At 39.1% G+C, this 20,366-nt stretch overlaps 1 protein-coding gene across 1 annotated transcript in view; it reads left to right on the top strand.

Annotated features, from left to right (window-relative positions):
• The window catches only part of CUBN (cubilin), a 260,304-nt gene that overhangs the window by 194,818 nt on the left and 45,120 nt on the right, over nucleotides 1–20,366 (top strand). The window contains exons 52-56 of the mRNA XM_082742010.1: nucleotides 368–489; nucleotides 1,033–1,258; nucleotides 3,147–3,334; nucleotides 8,659–8,815; nucleotides 10,954–11,103. Of these exons, the coding sequence (XP_082598136.1) occupies nucleotides 368–489; nucleotides 1,033–1,258; nucleotides 3,147–3,334; nucleotides 8,659–8,815; nucleotides 10,954–11,103 (843 nt within the window). The remainder of the gene's footprint in view (nucleotides 1–367; nucleotides 490–1,032; nucleotides 1,259–3,146; nucleotides 3,335–8,658; nucleotides 8,816–10,953; nucleotides 11,104–20,366) is intronic.

The raw sequence follows: 20,366 nt of genomic DNA, 5'->3' as shown, positions 1-20,366 counted from the left end.
GAAAGGCAGTGTTATTTACTTCATCCTAGTCAGAGTGTCAGTTATATGCACATCTAATTATTCTCCATTTGTGGTACAGATCATCTTCCTTCTTCTTTGTCCTAAACATAATCCTGTCTTCCCTGTGTGATTCTTTTTAATTCACACTATATGAGATTTTGTTTATTTCTAATCTTCTACCCAGTTTTACTTTGCATTTAACACTTTCATCTATTTATTCATTGACTGCTTTTTTAAAATCATAAAGTATGATGCTGTAAGACCTACTTCTTTTGGCTTTGCAGAGGTTTTTTTTTTTTTTTTTTTGGTTTGTTTGTTTTGTTTTCTTATATCTTATATCTTAAATAAGGTTAAAATCTCATTTTAGACTGTGGTGGAATACAGCTGGGTGAGAGTGGAGTGATCACAAGCCCCAACTATCCAGCCTCTTATGATAGCTTGACCCATTGTTCCTGGTTGTTGGAAGCCCCACAAGGCCATACCATCACCGTGAGTTCTGATTTTGTTCTAGAACAAAAATACCATGTCTGCTGTGGAAACAGAGTTCTTCTAATAAGCAAGCGATTAGAATAGGCTTTGAGCCTGTGATCAGTTCATTTTCTCCCCCAGAGCTCATTAGAGTACAGACATCTACAAGTATCCAGCAACTGAAGAAATCTCTTTTACAAGCATAGGAGAAGATAGATACAGATATAGCTATAGATATGGATATAGATATAGATATGAAATATTCTTATCCAGGAGAGACTTGTAATCACATTCTCGATATGAGTTGCCATCCCATTCCACTGGACTGAAGAGGTTCCTCCTAGTGACTCCAGTTCCAGGAAAATTTTCTCCTCTCAAAATTTCCAGTAGAATCCCCAGTAAAGAAAAAGAGAGGAGGGCAGGGGAAAGGTAAATAAGAATCATACATATAAAATTATATAAATTAAAACAAAGTAAAAGGGTTTGTGAGGACCTTATCTAACTTTAGGTAGCTCATCTCACTTACCACTCAGGGTACCGCATTGTCTCTTTTCTCTCCTGCAGCTAACATTTAGTGACTTTGATATTGAAGCCCATGCAACCTGTGTTTGGGACTCTGTCACTGTCAGGAACGGTGGTTCTCCTGGATCACCCATAATAGGACAATACTGTGGAAGTTCAAACCCCAGGACGATCCAGTCTGGTTCCAACCAGCTGATGGTGATTTTTAACTCGGACCATTCAGTGCAAAATGGTGGATTTTATGCCACATGGAACACACAGACTTTAGGTAAAAGAAACATTCTGTGTACTTTTTAAATTGATGTGTTTTTTAAATTTATTGATAATTTAATAAGTATGCATTTTATATCCACTCTCTGTTAGACTCAACTGGGGCTATTTACACATGTCATCTCATGTAACAACTTCATAAGGAAGATGCAATATCATACATGTTTTCTCCATTTTACGTGGATGGAAACTGGAGAAAAATGGGTTGATAGTTTTCCCAGTCATGGAGCTAGTGATTGGTAGAGTCAGGATTTGAATAAAGATAGTGGGGCCCAGAAACTCTGATCTTCACACTTCACTATGTTGCCTACATAGGCAGAAGGGCTTGGCATAACCAGAGAATCAAAATTAAAAAATCACAAGTAGTTCAGAATATTTAGATCTTGGAGGCAGAATGCTGAGTGGTAAGCTGAAAGCAAGAAGTTAAGTGGTGCATATCATGAAGAGCCTTGTCTTCTCTATTGTCCCTTGAGTAAGGCAGAGCCATTGAAGAGTTTTGAGCAGCAAAGTGGCAAGATTTGTGACTTAGAATGAGTGCCCTGTAGGTGGCAAAGTATAATAGATTTGATTTCAAAAGGGTAGTATTTTGTGCATATAAAATATAAACCTCATGGAAATTCCCAGAAAATAAAAGAAGTTGCATTGGACGGGTGCCAGGTGGCTCAGTCGGTTAAGCATCTGCCTTTGGCTCAGGTCATGATCCTACGATCTTGGGATCAAGCCCTGCATCAGGCTCCTTGCTCAGCGGGGAGCCTGCTCCTCTCTCTCCCTATCCCCTACCCCTGCTTGTGTGTGCATGCTCGCTCTCTCTCACAAATAAATAAAATCTAAAAAAAAAAAAAATTGCACTGTATATTATAGTCAGGATTTCTTTAAAACCTTGCAGTATCACACAGGGTAATTCTTTCTAGAAGAGTCCAAGTTTATTATGAAGGTTTTTGTGGAAGGAGTCAAGCTTTCTCTCATTAAACCACTGGTTGCTGTTGAATGGAGGGTAGTTTTAGGTGAACCATTAGTTTTCCAAGGGTTTAGAAGCAAAAGATACAGGAATACTCTTTGATTTAACTTCATTTTGTTTTGAGTTCATAGTTTTCCTTTTGTCATCTCTTAAGTATATTTTTTAAAAGATTTTATTTATTTGTCAGAGAGAGAAAGAGAGAGAGAGAGTCCAGGTAAAGGGAATGGCAGGCAGAGGGAGAAGCAGACTTCTCTCTGATCAGGGAACCATCTGTGGGACTCAGTCCCAGGACCTGGGGATCATGACCTGAGCCGAAGGCAGATGCTGAACCAACTGAGCCACCCAGGTGTCCTTCTTAAGTACATATTTTAATGTATAAAATAATTTGATATTTTCTTCCTTTCAATTTATGCCTTATTTTAATCCATCAGAGTTTCAATATGAATGAATCAGATTGTGTAATGGAAGAATTTTCCCCTCCTCAAAATCATTTTCCCTAGTCCTGTATGTTAGAGTAAAATTACCAATGAGTGTAGACTTATATTTTCTTGTATTCACGGTAAAATAAAATACAGAACTTGAGATTGCTGGTTCACAAATACTATATAGCTTCAAGGGGAGTAAAAAATATTGTCACTGTTTGAAAACAGAATAGAAGTCTGTCCTCTTTACGGCATGAATTAGTGTCCTCAGGTGAGTTCAGCATAAATGCAACAAAACATAAATAGCCAAAGCTTCCTCTGGATTCAGTTCACCTCACATTTTTTCAGAGTTCTTGTCGTATCCTGCCCCGGAGGCCAGTGACTCCTGTGTAAGGAAAGAGAACCTGAAATCTCACATTTAGAAACTTGTCTCCTTTGGAAATCTTGGGCTACGAAAGTAGTTATTTTCCTCTCAAATTAATGACTTTTCCATGGCAACTTCTCAGGTTGTGGGGGAATACTTCATTCAGATAATGGTACAATCAGATCCCCTCACTGGCCTCAGAATTTTCCTGAGAACAGCAGATGCTCCTGGACCGTCATTACTCACGAAAGCCAACAGTTGGAGATCAGCTTTGACAACAACTTCCTAATCCCCAGTGGTGATGGACAATGTCAGACCAGCTTCGTGAAGGTGAGCGTGCTTGTTCCTTTAATTGGAGCCGAGCTGGTTTTGTGAACATAAACATTTAGACCAGAAATGACTCGTTGCTTCTCCAAGTAAGTTAAGGGCAATTTTCTTGCTCGGATTTCTTGAATGAAAATGTGAGAAATCTCAACTATTAGGAGTTAAAACTTGAACCACAACACATATACTGCCCTGTGACTTTTCATTTGCTGGTATGTAGGCAAAGTAACCTAATTAAGGAGATTGTTTTCTGGCCTTATTAAATTGTCATGCATACTTAGGGTTCTTCCTTTCTGTGGAAACTGAAGAGGGAGGGCCAGATTTTTTTGTTGTATCCTTCCTTCCTTTCTTTCTTTCTTTTTCTTTCTTTCTTTTTTTTTTTTATTTCTTTTCTAGTAGGTCCTCAAGGACAAAAGAAACGTAAGGCCCTGTTACCGGCAACACTTAAAGTATGCTATGAAAATTACAGAAGGCTAGAGAGGTGATTAGTGCCAGCTTCCACAGCAGGCCTCAAAAGCTCACAAGCTGAAAAGAACATTTTACTCGTGTAAAATTATGGCAGTGGGGCAGTCAGTAAGGCTCTGTTTCTCTAAAATGGCAAATACCGCTTATGGGACACCGACCTCACTTCTCTGACTTCTGATTGTGATGGCTGTATGATAAATTCATTCTGACTCTGCTATTTGGATCTCATATGTAATATATCTCCAAGAGACCTTTCCACCTTTAAGTGGAAAAGACATTGGCCTTAAGTTCACATTAGCCTGGACTCCATCCATATCTCTTGCACTTACCACCTGCATTTTCCTCTGTGAGCTAATTAAACATTTGGACTTAACTTCTTCCCCATAAAACAAAGAGAACAATTTGTCCATTAGTAGGACTGTTTTAAGCATTAGAGGTAATATGATATAATAGCACAAATAGTGCTCAGTACTTGGAATATAAAACCATCTAATGAATAGTAGCGGCATTTTACCATTGATGTTATTATTGTATATCATCTTTCAGATTATGTTTTATATCTAATGGATCCATGCTTACTAGTTGAATAAAAATCCCATACTTTTATAAAATATGTGTCTAATGGAACACATCTAATACAACTCTTCCTAATGGCTTTTTTCATGAAGCAAATGAACTTTCTCACGGACTCTCTCTCATAGACTGAGTAAACTTCAAATGTATAGATGTATGTAAAGCCTTGCAAGTTCATCAGTTGTACAAATGGAATTTGAAAAGTTATTTAGGCCCATTTCTCCTATTGATCGAGTAGGAATACCTCTAACATCTGGCCAAGCCAACACAACTGGCAGGTGATGTCCATTTGGAGCCCTGCCCAAACTAAATGGCCTAGGAAGCCCTCTTCCCCTGCCAGGCCTGAGCCTTCTGATTCTGCCAGGAGACACTGCAGAGGGCAGAACAGCAAGAGAGTCCAACTCCAGCAAGCAACCCTCAAGCTCACACCTTGTACAAAACTTAACTCAAAATAGACCACACCCTAAAATGTAAGGTATGCACTTTTAGGGGAAAATAAAATAGCCCCAAATTGTTAAAACCTAGAGATAGATGAATATTTCTCAGACTAAACATCTAAAGAATGATCCATAAAAAGAAAAATTGATAAATCTTACTTCATCAAAATTAAAAATCTTTGAATCTGTGAAAGCCTATGTGAAGAGGATGGAAAGACAAGCCACCAACCGGGAGAAAAGATGTACAAAGCACCTATCTGACAATAGGCTACGATCTAGAATACATACAGCATAGTCAAAACCAACAGTAAAAATACAAAGACTCCAACTGTAATATGGGGAAAAGATTTGAACAGATATTTCACCAAAGAGGATATATAGCATGGTAAATAGACAATGAAAAGACATTCAACATCACTAGCCATTAGGAAAACTGAGAATTAAAAAAAAAAAAAAAACCCACAATCAGAGATCACTATACACCTATCATAAGACCAAATCCTGGTAGGGTTGTGCAGAAGCTGTATCACTTACTCATTGCTAGTGGGAATGGGTACAGCCACTCTGAAAATGGTTCAGCAGTTTCTTATAAAACTAAATATGCACTTGCCATAAGATCCAGCAATTGCCCTCTTAGACACTTATCCCAGAGTAAAGAAAATTACATTGTCATAAAAACCCATATACAAATGTTGATAGCAGCTTTATTTGTTGGTAGCCCAAAACTGAATTCAGTGCACATGTCCTTGAATAGGTGAATGGTTAAACTAACTAGCACATACCTACCAGGGAATGCAAGTCCTCAGTAAAATCAAACCAACCCTTGGGGCGCCTGGGTGGCTGAGTGGGTTAAGCCGCTGCCTTCGGCTCAGGTCATGATCTCAGGGTCCTGGGATTGAGTCCCGCATAGGGCTCTCTGCTCAGCAGGGAGCCTGCTTCCCTCTCTCTCTCTGCCTGCCTCTCTGTCTACTTGTGATCTCTCTCTGTCAAATAAATAAATTAAATCTTAAAAAAAAAAATTAAACCAACCCTTGACAGAACAATCATTTGGATAAATCACCAGGGAATCACACAGAATGAAAACAACTGATACCCAAAGGTTACATAGTCTCTTGTTCCATTTATGTAACATTTTTGAAATCACAATAGTTAGAAATGGAGGACAGCCATAGTTTGCAAAGATGGGGGTATGGGAATGAATTGAGTATGATTATAAAAAGGGCAACTCTAGGGACCCTTATGGTGTTGGGACTCTTCCTTGTCTTGAACCTGGTGGTAGATAACTAAATACACACACACCCACACACACATGAGTATAAGTAAAACTGAGAAATCGAGTAAGATCAGTGGACTGCATTAGTGCCAACATCTTGGTTATGTTATCATACTATAGTTTGGCAAGATGTCAGTGTTGGGGGACACTGGGGAATGTGTACAAGGGATTTCTCTAGATGATACCTTACAACTGCCTGTGAATCTGTAGGTATCTTAATAAGCAATTTTTTTAATTGAATGATAAAACATCATGTACAGCCAGGCTGAATTACACAAAACCTTAAGAAAAGCCAGAAAGTCTTTGACTTAATGACAACTTCTTGGCATTCTTTGGTCCAATATGGTTTTGATGAGTCCTGGGTTATATAGACAATAAAATGAGCTCTTGAGTGACAAGGCAGCAGGAAATATTGACTAACTCTTCACCATTATTATCATTACAACACTTATATTCCTGGGCCAAAAGGTAGGATGTTAGATCCATAATTAATGACTTCAGGAAGTTCTTGAAATTCTTAATTAAAACACTTGAGATTCTTCACTAAAAGTTCTAGCTGTCACTTCGTCTTTCCAGTAACGTTGTATGCTGACATCTATCTCTCAGTAAGGCGAATGTATAATTTTTAAAAATCTGAATAGAAAATTTCTGTAAAGTACTTTCCTGGATAGTTAAGACGATGGAGGAGGGGAGGGACGAGTTAAAGGAGATATTACTGAAATTTGGAAATATGTGTTTCTTTCCTAAGACCTTTTTGATTTTAGCTATTTGACTGAATATCTGTGCCTTTGTTCTTAGTAGCTCCCGTGACAGAACCCTCCTATATCTAATAAATGACAAACATCATTCAACTTCAGTAATATAACTAACAGCTGGATGCCCAGTGTTTGAAAATCACTGGATATGACAGGGCTTGAAAGACTGAGAAATAGTAAATCAGCACTATCTAGGAATCAGTGCCGATTCACACCTCTTCTTATAGACTGATCTGCCCACAGAAATGTTTTTAATGGCTTGTTATTTTATGGCTTTCTTTGAGGAATATTCTTAAAAGTGATGTGGTCCAATGAGTAATTTCACAGAATTTGATGTGAAGAAAATGTTGAATAGGCTGACAAGTCAGACTAGTCCAAACCCATTTTATCTTCTTAGGCTAGTTAAGAAGTCGGGGGTGAGGATGGGGCTCATTCTGTGCATCAAAGGATGTTTAGAGTTTCCCTGGCCCCTACCCACTCCGTGCCACCCCGCTCACCAAATATTGCCATCAAAAATGCCTCCAGACACTACCAAATATCCCTTAGGGAAGGCACGATTGCTCCTTGTGGAGAGTCACTCAACTGCCTGGGTCTTCCCTGGTGAAATGTGTTGAGTGGTCTCTTTGCCCCAGGCATGTGTATGTCTTCCCCTTCCTACCTGTATTTTCCTCGAGTGACTCCACACCATAGATGCCATGCTCTCATGCCTGAACGACTGCAAAATTCTCCTGGCTGAGCTCCCAGCGGCCTCCCATTTCTTCCTATTGTCCCCACTGCACTGATTTCCAAAACCAAGTATCCCAGAGCCCGAAGTTTTCCGGTGGCCCCTCGCCATTTCAGGACGGTTCTCAGATCCCTCAAATGCCCTGAGGCTCCAGGCTGGCAGGGACTCTGCAACCTCCCTGGCAACAGACTCGGTTCCCACTCGATCCTTTGCAGTAGCCCCACCCCTTCCTGCCACAGGGGCTTCCTCAGGCAGCCAATCCTGCCCAGACCGGGGAAAAGCCCCCTGTTATGCTCTCTCCATAGATAGCTCGGATACTGCTCCTTTCCTAGCTGGAACTCTGCATTTAAAATTGTGAGTTTATGAGTAACATTTCTCCCTGAGGATCGGCTTGATGTGGAATTCCAATGCCCACAGTTCATTCCTTAGCAGCTACTTTTCAAATGGGTATATGAGTTAATTCTTTTAGAGCGGCCGGACCAATTAAGTGACAGCCTGGGAGCTGCCAACCCAGTTTTCAGTAAATAGCACACCGTGGCTGAATCTCATCCTTTCTTCAAAATGAACACTGCCAGGAAGTCTTCTGCGATTTATTCCAATTCATGCTAAGTACATGTCTACTGGGAATTCATGTTCATTTTCCTCATGCTCTGCAAATACTTTGACTTCCATGGGTTTCTTCTTGGTAAATGTTATCCACTGGCGACCCACTGTGTGCCATCCCCCCCGAACGAACTGTGAGCCTCACAAGGAGCCCACTTCGCTGCTCAGCCTCCCTTGATGCCTCCTAATCTAAGTTAGCCAGAGCGGGCCAAGGAGAAAGTAGGAGGAAAATGAGTGGTGGTTGATTTCTCTTAGCAGTCACTGCCTAGCTATACAAAAATGGCACAGTCTCCTTGGAGGAGTCGGGAATGGGAGATGCTGTTAAAAAGCAGCTTAAAAACACTATTCTCAAAAGAAAATATTACAGATTTGCGTGCGTTTTATTTGCTATTGTGTTTAGGTCTATATACGTCCGAGTTCCATTACTTTCCAGCCTAAGCACGTTTAAGTGTGGGCAGGGGAACACCTCAAGCATTAAGTCATGTTTGTGGCTCTGCTAGGTGTGGGCGGGGACTGAGGAAGTCGACGACGCCTTGTTAGCCACCAGCTGTGGGAGCAGGGCTCCCGCGTCCATCCTCACGCCAAGAAATGCGTTCACGGCTGTGTTCCAGTCTCAGGAAACCCCAGCTCAGGGCTTCTCTGCATCCTTTGTGAGCCGTAAGTAGCCCCCCAAACCACAGTGGGAGGTCCTTGAGAGGGTGGGGCTGCCACAGGACGGCTTGCGGGGTGGGGGTGGGGGAGCTGTGCCAGGGTTGGTTGGAACTGGGGGCCCTAGGGGGAGAGCGTGGGCCAAGCACCTGATCCCCAGAGTACACCCTTCCTTCAAAAAGCAGTGAGAGTGGAACTGAATTCAATGACAGGCCAGTTGAGAGATGACACAGAAGGCCCGAGTGCTCCTGGTGGACATCTAAAACTGAGCCTAAAACCCAGAGTGGGCAGGAAGTAGACAGAAGCCCATGAGGCTGGTAATTAGTAGGTGATCAGAGTGGCGGGTGAGCAGCACCTTGACCTTCCCATAGAAATCAGAGCCCACTGATTCATTGTCAGGCCTCACTAGACTCCCCTGAAACTCACCCGGTTTCCACGGGTGAGGACTTCCATGTGTTTGCACTCATCCAGATAACTCTGCAAGGGAGTCGACTTTGGGAGCCACTTTCTCCAGGATTTTCTCTTCCTTCTCCAATTACTGCTCACAGACTGGAAGGGAATGGATTGGCTTTCAGGTCTGAGAAGCAATCATGCGTGCCTATTGGCTGAGTTCTGTCAAGTAGCCACTCATTTGCAAACCATTGTTTATGAAAAAGTCTAATGAAAGGAATTAGAGAGAGTGATGCGGTGAATAGGTGTTTCAGACTTGAATGAAGGACGGGGTGGCGGAAAGGGAAGAAGGAAAGGCCAGCCCAGGCCTAATGCCAGGTCCGCCCTCGCTGGGTTCCTGTGCGTGTATATGTGTTCATAATTGTGTGTTCGGCTATCAGTTTAGAAGGATATTGATATTTTCCTCTGTGATAGGTCAGAGAGCGATATGGATGAACTAGTTAGTGGTTATATGAAACAAATGTTATTTCAGTGGTAATGATGTGAAATGTTGGGGCTTGGGAACTAACAGTCAAGAGAGAATTCTTGAGATGTCTTCGGTGGGAAAAAGGTATTTTATTAAAGCACCGGGACAGGACCCATGGGCAGAAGGAGCTGCATGGAGGCTGTAAGGTAAGGGGTGACTGTTATGTAATTTCAAGTTGGCAGGGAGTTAGGGATAGCAGAGATCTCTAAGGAATTTGGAAACACGGTTTCCAGGACCTTAAGGAGTCATTTATTACTGTCTGGTGTAAATCCTTAGTCATGAAATCCTTCAGCTGTCTATCAGTGGGCCATATGTTTGGAGAGTGATTGCTAACATATATCTTGGGGATGGGGAGAGATAAAGGGATGTTTCCAAATGGATTTTCATATATTAAAGAAGACTTACAGGATCCCGGAGGGCCAGCTAATGTCAAGCTAAAGTGTTTTTTTGCCTCTAGCAAAGTATTAACATTGAGGCAGCTGAGTTCCTGGAGGAAGGTCACTCTGTCTCAAGTACTTGTCAGTGGGCTGCAAGTTGGAAGGAAGTTTCATTTTTTCCTACATTTCTTTTGCCTTTGTTCTCCACATCAGTAAGAGGATGATTCTCTATTCCTGACACCAGGGAATCATTCATGTGAGAACTTGATAAGAACGGACATGGGTAAATTCAACATTTTTAAAAATAGTTTGGTTTTGGGGGGCCAGATTATAATACTAATGAAAATACATAGCTTCCTAATATTATTATAAGATACTTTAAAGTCATTAAGTGGCAGGCATCTGGTGTGTCTCTTGATCTTAGGGTCATGAGTTCAGGCCCCACATTGGGCATGGAGCCTAGAAAAAAGCAAAAACAAAAACCCATTAAGTGGTACTCACCAGAAACAAACCACTTCATCTGTTTTATCTCTTTATCTACATGAACCATATTCAGTCTTTGCTCAGTTTTCCTTTCCATATTATCTTCAAAATAAGTGGCAATGATTTTGTGGTAAAGTTGCTACTACTTAGCCCAAAACTCTGCAATATATTCTAAAACATAAAGAATGTTCTCATTTTGTCTGTATGTTTATTTTAAAATCAGAGCTCCATCCTCTTAGTTACTGTTTCTTCCCGTTGGAGTAACTCAGGGAATATGTCTCTAGAGAATTTGAGTTTTTCCCTCACTGATAAGAAGAAGATACTACACGTGAGAACAATTATTCTGATAATGCCCTTTTCTTCCCATGTAGGATGTGGAGGTAATTTCACAAACCCTTCAGGTTACATCCTTTCTCCAAACTACCCAAAGCAATATGACAACAACATGAATTGCACCTACTTCATAGAGGCTGGTCCTTTGTCCCTGGTCCTCCTGACTTTTGAGTCTTTCCATCTGGAAGGTAAGTTTATTCTTAGGTAAATTACAATTGATTTTCTCTTTTTAAGATTTATTTGTTTGTTTCAGAGAGACAGAGAGAGCAGGACCAAGAGGGGAAGAGGGAGAGGGGAGAGAGAATCTCAAACAGATTCTGCACTGAGCCCACATCCTGATGTGGGTCTCAGTCTCACGCTCCGGAGGTCATGGCCCAAGCTGAAATCAGAAATGGGACACCCATGGTCTGTACAATCCAGGCGCCCCCAACAACTGATTCTTAATAAATGAATGAGTGATAAATGAGGGAGAGTTAGTGTAAAATTGCCATTTGAAGAAAATATTTAAAATGTCACAGAGTATTTTTGATGTACACTTGATTAAAATTCCATCCAATTTTTTTTTAAAGATTTTATTTATTTATTTGACAGAGATCACAAGTAGGCAGACAGGGTGAGAGAGAGGAAGGGAAGCAGAATCCCTGCCGAGCAGAGAACCCAATGTGGGGTTCAATCCCAGGACCCTGAGACCATGACCTGAGCTGAAGGCAGAGGCTTAACCCACTGAGCCACCCAGGCGCCCCCAAAAATTCCATCCAATGTTTTAAAAACATGTATACCATTTACATATTCCATCCGGAAGTGAGAAAGTAACGTAAGAGCTTTAAGAACACAAGCATCATGTAAATTGCTTAAAGAAAAAAAGTCTGGAAGGTATTACATGTTAATAATTGTTTTCAATGTATTCATTTGTGCTTTGTGCATACACACACCTGCACGCATGTGTAAACACCGAACACTAACAAGAGAAACTATCTTACTCAGAGTAGGTGCTCAATAAATGTTGAAAGAATGAATAAATAAATATAATTAATAAATGCACTCTAGTTTGATTCAGTGTTACCATGGGACCCCTTTCACCTCCTTTCTGTCTTTGATCTTCAACAATCCCATAGGGATTGTGAACCCCCTAACCACAAGTGTCCCTTTGGGTTCATCCCATAGCTCCAGGAAATGGGATATTGTCAAAGGGGGTGGTAAGCCTGATTATTTGGGCTGGCTCTGACCGCAATAGACAACACTTGATGTTTTGTAGCTGCTGGGACACAGTTTAGAAAAAAACATCTCTTCAAGTAGATGGGTATTTTTAACCATTCAGTCATTTAATATTTTTTACAAATTAATTTTCCATTTCTAAATTATGCTTAGTTTCTAAATTTGTCAAGCTACCTCTGCATAATCAAAATTTATTTCTCTTTGGGTTGGGTCTCCCTTGCCAGTGAAAAGTTACAGTGAGCAAAATTTCCTACAGTATTCAGCATTCAGAAAATTTATGTTTCATGAAAATAGGAATGACACGTCAGTACTCACACACTGATAAATCATACAAAGCCTCTCTCACCTTTTCCTTTTTCTGTGACCTCCTTTTCCTACATCTCTACAAGATGAAATTTTGGCACATGTGTTAGCTAAAATGCCAAGTATGAATCAATGTATGTCACTATAAAAATGGAACATGAAGTAAAATACATCTTTTCAGCTTTTGCTTGTACAAAATTCCAGTAATATAAAAATGCATTCACAATATATAAAGTTTTAGGGGAAGGTAAAACAGTTTATCTAAAATGATCTAATGTTCTATTTAAGAAAAAGAGATGCATAAAGCTATTAAGCATTACTGTAAAAATTATTACCCCATACATACATTTATAGGTGATATGTATTTTCTTTATACCTCTTCTGTTATCTTTTTAATCAGGGAAAAGTTATCTTTTATTTTTTAAAGATTTTTGTTTATTTATTTGACAGATCACAAGTAGGCAGAGAGGCAGGCAGAGAGAGAGGAGTGAGCAGGCTCCCCACTGAGCAGAGAGCCCAACGTGGGGCTCCATCCCAGGACCCTGGGATCATGACCTGAGCTGAAGGCAGAGGCTTTAACCCACTGAGCCACCCAGGTGCCCTGGGGAAAAGTTATCTTAATGATAGGAAGAAAGGATGTGACTTGGATTGTGCATTTGTTCTCATTAAATTACATAAACACAAGAATGTCATATGTCAATATCATTTAGGCTAAAAAAGGAGACGTTGGTAAATACACTACATACCATAGCCATGGAAAACATTGCCAATACCAATGGTGTACGTATTATTACAAAGAAACCTATACTGACCTTAACAGTAGCTCCTGAGTTCAGCTGACCAGGTGGGATTAAGGGGCAAGCATACTCTGGTGGAACACTGAGTGTGGGGAGTGGTAGGAGAGAGCCCAATATTTTAGGATGGATCTTGCTGCCAGGTCAGCCATGTACTAGTCATGTGACTTTGTGCAAATTAATCTTTCACAATCACTTGAATTTTTAAAAATACGGAATAGTAGTTACAGTGGTTATAAAAGTCAGATCATGCTTGTAGAAGCCTATTTTGTGAACTGTCATTGATGAATGCCCACTGTTTTGTTATTTTTGCCACCACCAGTCAGGATCTCCAGACACACCCTTACTTATGTTGCCTGCAAACAGGTGCTTAGCTTTTCCAGATTGAGGTATTCCAGATTAGCTAACCCTCACTCAACTGAAGAGCTGATTTTTTTTAATATGATAACTTTCTGATAATGTCTTGTGACATTTCCAGTGTTAAAGGTACTCAGCTTGTTTAAGTGAGTAATTTCTGGCTATAGAGTAATTGGATTATGATAATTCTCAAAATAGGCAACATTAATCAGATTTATCTTATAATTAGATTCTTATCACTAATCAGACCAATGCTGATGTTCACTGAATAGTATTAACAAACTAGAGATTTATTTGCTTCAGTGAAAATAACTTTCTGCCCCTTCTAAAGTGAGCCTGAGGAATTGATCTTCAGGATGTAGTAATAAGACTGAAGATTGTTCCCAAGAAAAACTCAGTTTTTCGCAGAAGCCTTGGCCTTTCTAACTGCTCTAGGCCAAAGGAACTATTTCTAAAAGACTCTAACCACATGTCTAAACATTTCTGAGCGCAGCGTGCCAACAGAGCCCATGTTGATCTCAGCAGAGACGAGGGTTCCAGATCTGTTCTTTTGGTGGGCCATTAATGCGAAAGGTAGATCTAGCAAGAAAAAGATGGGCTATCCCGGGCTGCAGAATACAATGGGAACAGAGACTTGTTCATATGTCATGTCTCCCAAATACTAACAACTTGTTAAGAAAGGTTTTACCAGTCAGGTTATCATTCTGATTATTGAAGCGCACGCTGGTGTTTTCACCATAGGAAGATTACAAAGGTTTAGAGACCTACATTCCACTAAAAAGTAAGTTGCTCAGAAATTGTATGTTATGTTATGTTATGTTGGCCTAAGTTTCTCATCATGATTATTCCAATAATAGTCATTGTATGAACTATGGACTTCTCATCTTTTCTGTATAATCACTTATGAAGTATAAAAATTCCAGTGAAATCAATTAAAAGTCATGGAAGAAATTTCCATTTGATCATTTACAAGGCAACTTTTTTTTTTTTCCTGAATGTCATCTCTAGATTGAAATGGCTCTTGGTAGTCTTAAAAGTGGCTTCACAATTTCTAAAATATGGTAGAGAAATGACAAATTTAAAATGTTTCTTGTGGTCAAAAATGAAACACCAGAAACAGACAAAAGCTAACTACAAAGCATAAGAGAGAAATTGTCACCGTTTGTACATATTTTGAATCAGAGATTATTACATTTTATTTTATTAATTTTATTAAAAATTATTTTCCCAAATACTGAACAGTCAAAAAGTGTATTTTTGTGTTCTCATTATTCATATGCCCAAGTAGATGCCTTGAAGTTGCTGGGGAAGATTATAGACGATTTATTTTTACTCTTTACTGTATAGATAAAGCACTTAGCAGATGAGGTAGTCTATGTCAAGTGACTGCCTTCTATATCTTGATTCTTTTGTCATTAAAATTCAGTAAAAACACTGATTCACCTTGGTGACAATGAGAAGCTTAGAAATTCTTCACTAAAAAATCCTACATCTAGGCAAATTCTAAACTCAGTTTCTCTCAGATCCAGAGTAACTCTTTTTTTCCTTTTTTTCTTTTTAGCATGTTATAGTAAAAAGGAGTTTAAATTGCTTTTATAAAAGTTACTTTCTTACAGAAATGTGAAATTCACAGTCCCTATTAACTGAATTTGTCCTTTCAAGGGCCATATGACTATCTTGGTGGTTTTATCCATCGTTTCATGAATCCTCTTTCATCTAAGACTTGATTTTTAATGAGATTACAGAATCTCCAGATGCTTTAATAAATCTTCTCCCAACACAAGTCAGAGTTCTTAGTTTAGCTGCTGTGGATTTAATATATTTTATGTGCATTTTATTTTAATTTATTCCTTTTTAGTGTTCCAGCATTCATTGTTTATGCACCACACCCAGTGCTCCATGCAGTACGTGCCCTCCTTAATACCCACCGCCAGGCTCACCCAACCCCCCACCCTCCAGAACCCTCAGTTTGTTTCTCAGAGTCCACAGTCTCTCCTCTCTTAATAAGAATTGAATAGTAGAGTAGTACCTTAGCACAGACAGTGGAGAGAAACAGAAGGACAGCTGTTTTTGCTTGCTGTCCTCTAGAGATGGCCTCAGAAGCTCCCAAGAAAAATAAGTCTAGATTAACAGAGCAGCCAGATGGGAAGTCTTTTGTAATATTTGCCTTTTAAAAAATTAGCTCAGAAGTTCTGCTTTACAGTTTATACCTGATATAAAGCTAAAATGGAAAAAGAAAAGAAAATTTAGCTTTAGATTTTTCCTTTTGCCCTTTTTCCCACCAAAAATTAGGTTTTGTCAGTTGTCTTAGTTCACATTTCCCCCACCATGTAATCTAAGTTGCTTTTTTTTTTTAAATGGCATTACCTAGCTACTTATCATTTCTTCTCTTTGCTTTACTTAACTATTTCTAAAGAAATCAGAATGTAGGCACAATTCACAATTTATTATTTTAGAAACCATCAGGCAGTGCTTCTTTTGAAATAGTTCCTACTGATGATTTATTAAAATTGGCCAGACCCTAGAGCAGACAGTGTAGTTATGTGGGATTCCTTGCTTGCCCGTGTAATAAGACTTTGGTCTGCACACCCTGTGGAACTTAGTTCTACGCTGGCACATGCTTCTCTGTCCCACTCGATCATTCCTCATTGAGCAATCCAGTCTCCAAGCTACTGTTTAATTGGAATTTGCCTCCCCCTAATTCCTGTACTTCTCCCTAGAGCCCTTTACTGTTTACTGAAAAGAGTTTATCTTAGCCACACTATTAAAATATTTCAACCCAAATGATCTCCCCCTATTCCTTAGTCCTCTTTGATATCTCTGCCTCTCTGTCTATGGCTCTAGAGAAAAATTGTACTCTGAACCTAAATTTCACCAGTTTATATTATTTGCTGAGTTACTCCTTCCTGGTTTCCTTTCATTTCTCTTCCAAGTTCTTGGAACCATGATGGAATTCAGAATTGAAGGTTCCTCTGTAATAAAGTCTTGACGACTATGATAAAAATTATTTTTCAATACACTGGATAGAGCCTTACCCATTTTAAACAATAAACATCTCTTAAAAGTTTTTTAGAAGGATGGAAAATAATCATAAAAACAAATCCTGGAGGATAGCTTCATACCTCAATGACTCAGAGATGTCAAATCAAATTACTTACTGAGGATAGAATTAAGAATGTCTGGAGTTCCTTTTTCCATGACATGGGTTCTCATATGTCTAATAACTATTACTTCTCTGCCATAAATTCAACTTTAGTATTTATCTTTGTCCTTGAAGAACTTTTTCAAATCTTGACTAAATCCCTTTTTCCTCCCTGGAAGGCAATCATGCTAGTTATCTTTAACTATATTCCACTTGAGCGTTTTGTGTATATTCTGATCACATATTCAATTGGTTCCCCCTATGATTATGGAAAAATGTTTAATATCATTATTTTCTGATGACTGTGGTCTTTGTCACCAAGTATCTTGTCATTGAAGAATTGGGGTTGATCTCTTTGCTCTAATGCAGTGATATGAAAAATAGAGCTTGAGAAAAAGATGTATATGTGTGAATGACTTTATGCCCATTGACACAGTTATATCTCATTTTCTTGTATACTACCTTGCTTATGCTAAACCTTGATATGCTCTTAGACTTCAGATAATTTAAAAAATTCTGATATTATGTAATACTTGACTTTTTATGGGTAAAATTTGGAAGGACATCCTACCTTAACAAAATGACTGTTGGAAAAGATATAAGAATATCTCATCCATCAAGCAACTTGCCAAGTATCATAACTTTTTCAATTTTTTTGAGTCAGGCTGTCTGAATGAGCAGATCATTTTGATTGGTGTAATGGATACTCTCTTGCCATCTACAAAAAAAAAAAAAAAAAGAAAGAAAGAAAAGAAAAAAGATAAAAATCCTCTCTCAACTTCCTCTGCCTCTCCCTTGCCCAACTTCCTTATTGTTGAATATGGATCTTTTATAAACACTTAATGAGTTTTGGTTGTGTTGATATTAGATATACCACTGCTATTTCATGAACTTTCTAGAACTGGACTAGTTCCTTTAATATTTTGGAAACATGATCAAGTATATGACACATTTTACCTTATAGTTCACAACGCTTCCTTAATTTCCTAAGACAGTCACCACTGTGATAGTCTATGTCATTAGGTCAACAACTTAAAAACTAATGCTCTAATACTTAATGAATAGCTGTATAGCAAGCCATTTGATCAAAGTGGAACCAGGTTTTTAATCTAGCATCAGTATATTTCCTTTTGTTCTGTGATTTTCCTGTTTAATCATGATTATGATTATGGTCATCCATAGAACTATAATTTCTGGCCCAGCAATTCCACCTTTAGGTATTTACTCAAAGAAATAGAAATGTATGCCCATGCTAGTATCCAGAATATAAAAGAACTCTTAAAACTCAACAATAAAAATGTATAACCTAATTTTAAAGATCTGAATAGACATTTCTTCAAAGAGGATATGCAAATGGATAATAAGCACATGAAAGGCTGTTTAGCATCATTAGTCATAGGGAAATGCAGATTAAAACCATAATGAGGGGCGCCTGGGTGGCTCAGTGGGTTAAGCCTCTGCCTTCAGCTCTGGTCATGATCTCGGGGTCTTGGGATCGAGTCCCGCATCGGGCTCTCTGCTCAGCAGGGAGCCTGCTTCCCTTTCTCTCTCTCTGCCTGCCTCTCTGTCTACTTGTGATTTCTCTCTGTCAAATAAATAAATAAAATCTTAAAAGAAAAAAACATGATGAGTATCACTTCATACCCACTAACATAGCTAAATAAAGGCAGACAGACAATAATAAGTGTTGGTGAAGATGTGGGAAATTGGAACCCTCATATGGTGCTGGTGGGGTGGTAAAGTAGTGCAGTCTCTTTGGAAAATAGTCACATAGGTCCTCAAAATGTGAAAGAGAGAGTTACCGTATGAGTCATCAATTCCACTCCTGCTTAGGTACCCAAGAGAACTGAAGGCACATATCTACACAAAACCTTGTACGTGAACACTGCAGCATTATTCATAATAGCCAAAAGGTAGAAGCCAACCAAGTGCCCATTAATTGCTAAATGGATAAACAAACTGTGGTCTATCCCTACAATGGAATACCATTCCACCTTGGAAGGAATGGGGTTCTGATGGCTGCTTCAACATGGGTGAACCTTGAACACATCATGTTAATAAAAGCAGCTGGTCACAAAAGACTACATAGTATGTGATTCTTTTTATGGGAGTTGTGCAGAATGGACAAATCCATAAAGACTGAAAGTAGGTTAGTGGTTGCCAAGGGCTGGGGAGATCAGTAAAGAGGGAGGGCTAAATGGGGCGTGATTGTTAATGAGGTAAGGTTTGTCCCCAGGGGGTTGGAAATCTAGGATTGGAGAAAATGTCAGCTACCCCAAGGGTCCTGGTGCTGTGAACTGATAACACCTTTCCAAAGGGCCATTTGATAAACTTGAAAAACAATCTTACCTTAGTACCAGTAACTCAGCTTCTAAAGATGTATCCTAAGGAAATAATGAGAAACTTCAGCAAATATCTACGTACAAGAATGTGTCAATAGTATTTTTAATCAAAATAAGATGGAAAAGATAGAATTAGCAAACAAGCGGGGATTAATTGAACTTAACATGGTGCATCTCTATATTAGAATCTTATGTATGCATTTAATTCAATGTTTTCAAAAGAAAAATCACGGGTTCCTGGGTGGTTCAGTGGGTTAAAGCCTCTGCCCTCTGCTCAGGTCATGATCTCAGCGTCCTGGGATTAAGCCCCAACTCCAACTCTCTGCTCAGCGGGGAGCCTGCTTCCCTTCCTCTCTCTCTCTCTCTCTCTCTCTCTCTCTGCCTGCCTCTCTGCCTATTTGTGATCTCTGTCTCTCTGTCAAGTGAATAAATAAAACCTTTAAAAATAAATAAACCTTAAAAAAAAAAGAAAAATCACATAAAATATATGGTTATGTTATTTTATGTTAATAAAAAAATAATTTGCAAAAGATCATGCACGGTATAACCCCAATTAATGTTTTCACAGTACAATTACCTGTAAAAATGGCTGCCTAAGGAGCAGTGATAAGCCTTTTTAATTTTTTGTTTATTAGGTTTTGCATTTCTCTTTGGAATGGGTCAGAGTACGTATTTCTGTGCATATATATTCAGAAGACAAAACAATGTTGGATGTTTAACGGTCACTAAACTCAAGCTAATGTTGTTTGTGTGAACGTTTAAAAATGCTGTTCAGTAAACACTAAGGAATTTCTAATTCTCTCTCATGGTTGGAGTCCCTTATCTGTATATAAGTGTGAAGTTAAAGCAAGGTTTTGCCAAAGCAGTGCTGTTGACATTTTGGGCCGGGTGATTTTGTGGTGGTGGGAGGTTGGGGAGGTGTGGGCTTGCCCTGAGCAGAAGACGGTGTTCAATGACATTCCTCCCCACTCCATGCCACTAGTACCTCCCAACGTTACAGCAAAATCGTGTCTTCTCATGGAGCCAAGTGTCCCTGGCAGGACATTTATATGTCACGGAATTAAAGGAGCCACTTTATAAAGGAAGAAAATTCTGGATTGTTTGAAAGCGGGATTTATCTGTTGTGAAGTTCTACCTCTTTCCTCAGACCTGTGCTTGATTTGTAACTTGGGTAGACACTGTTTCATCAGGACACCAAGTTAAACAGTGACTTAGCAAAAGAGCTCTTGACTCTCATTTTAATTTCTATGTAAATTGCATGAATCTTCATTACATGTCTTTTTTTTTTTTTTTTTTTT

The sequence above is a fragment of the Mustela nivalis genome (assembly GCF_964662115.1).
Source record: "Mustela nivalis genome assembly, chromosome: 7".
NCBI lineage: Eukaryota > Metazoa > Chordata > Mammalia > Carnivora > Mustelidae > Mustela > Mustela nivalis.
This window is presented reverse-complemented; position numbering and strand designations above follow the sequence as displayed.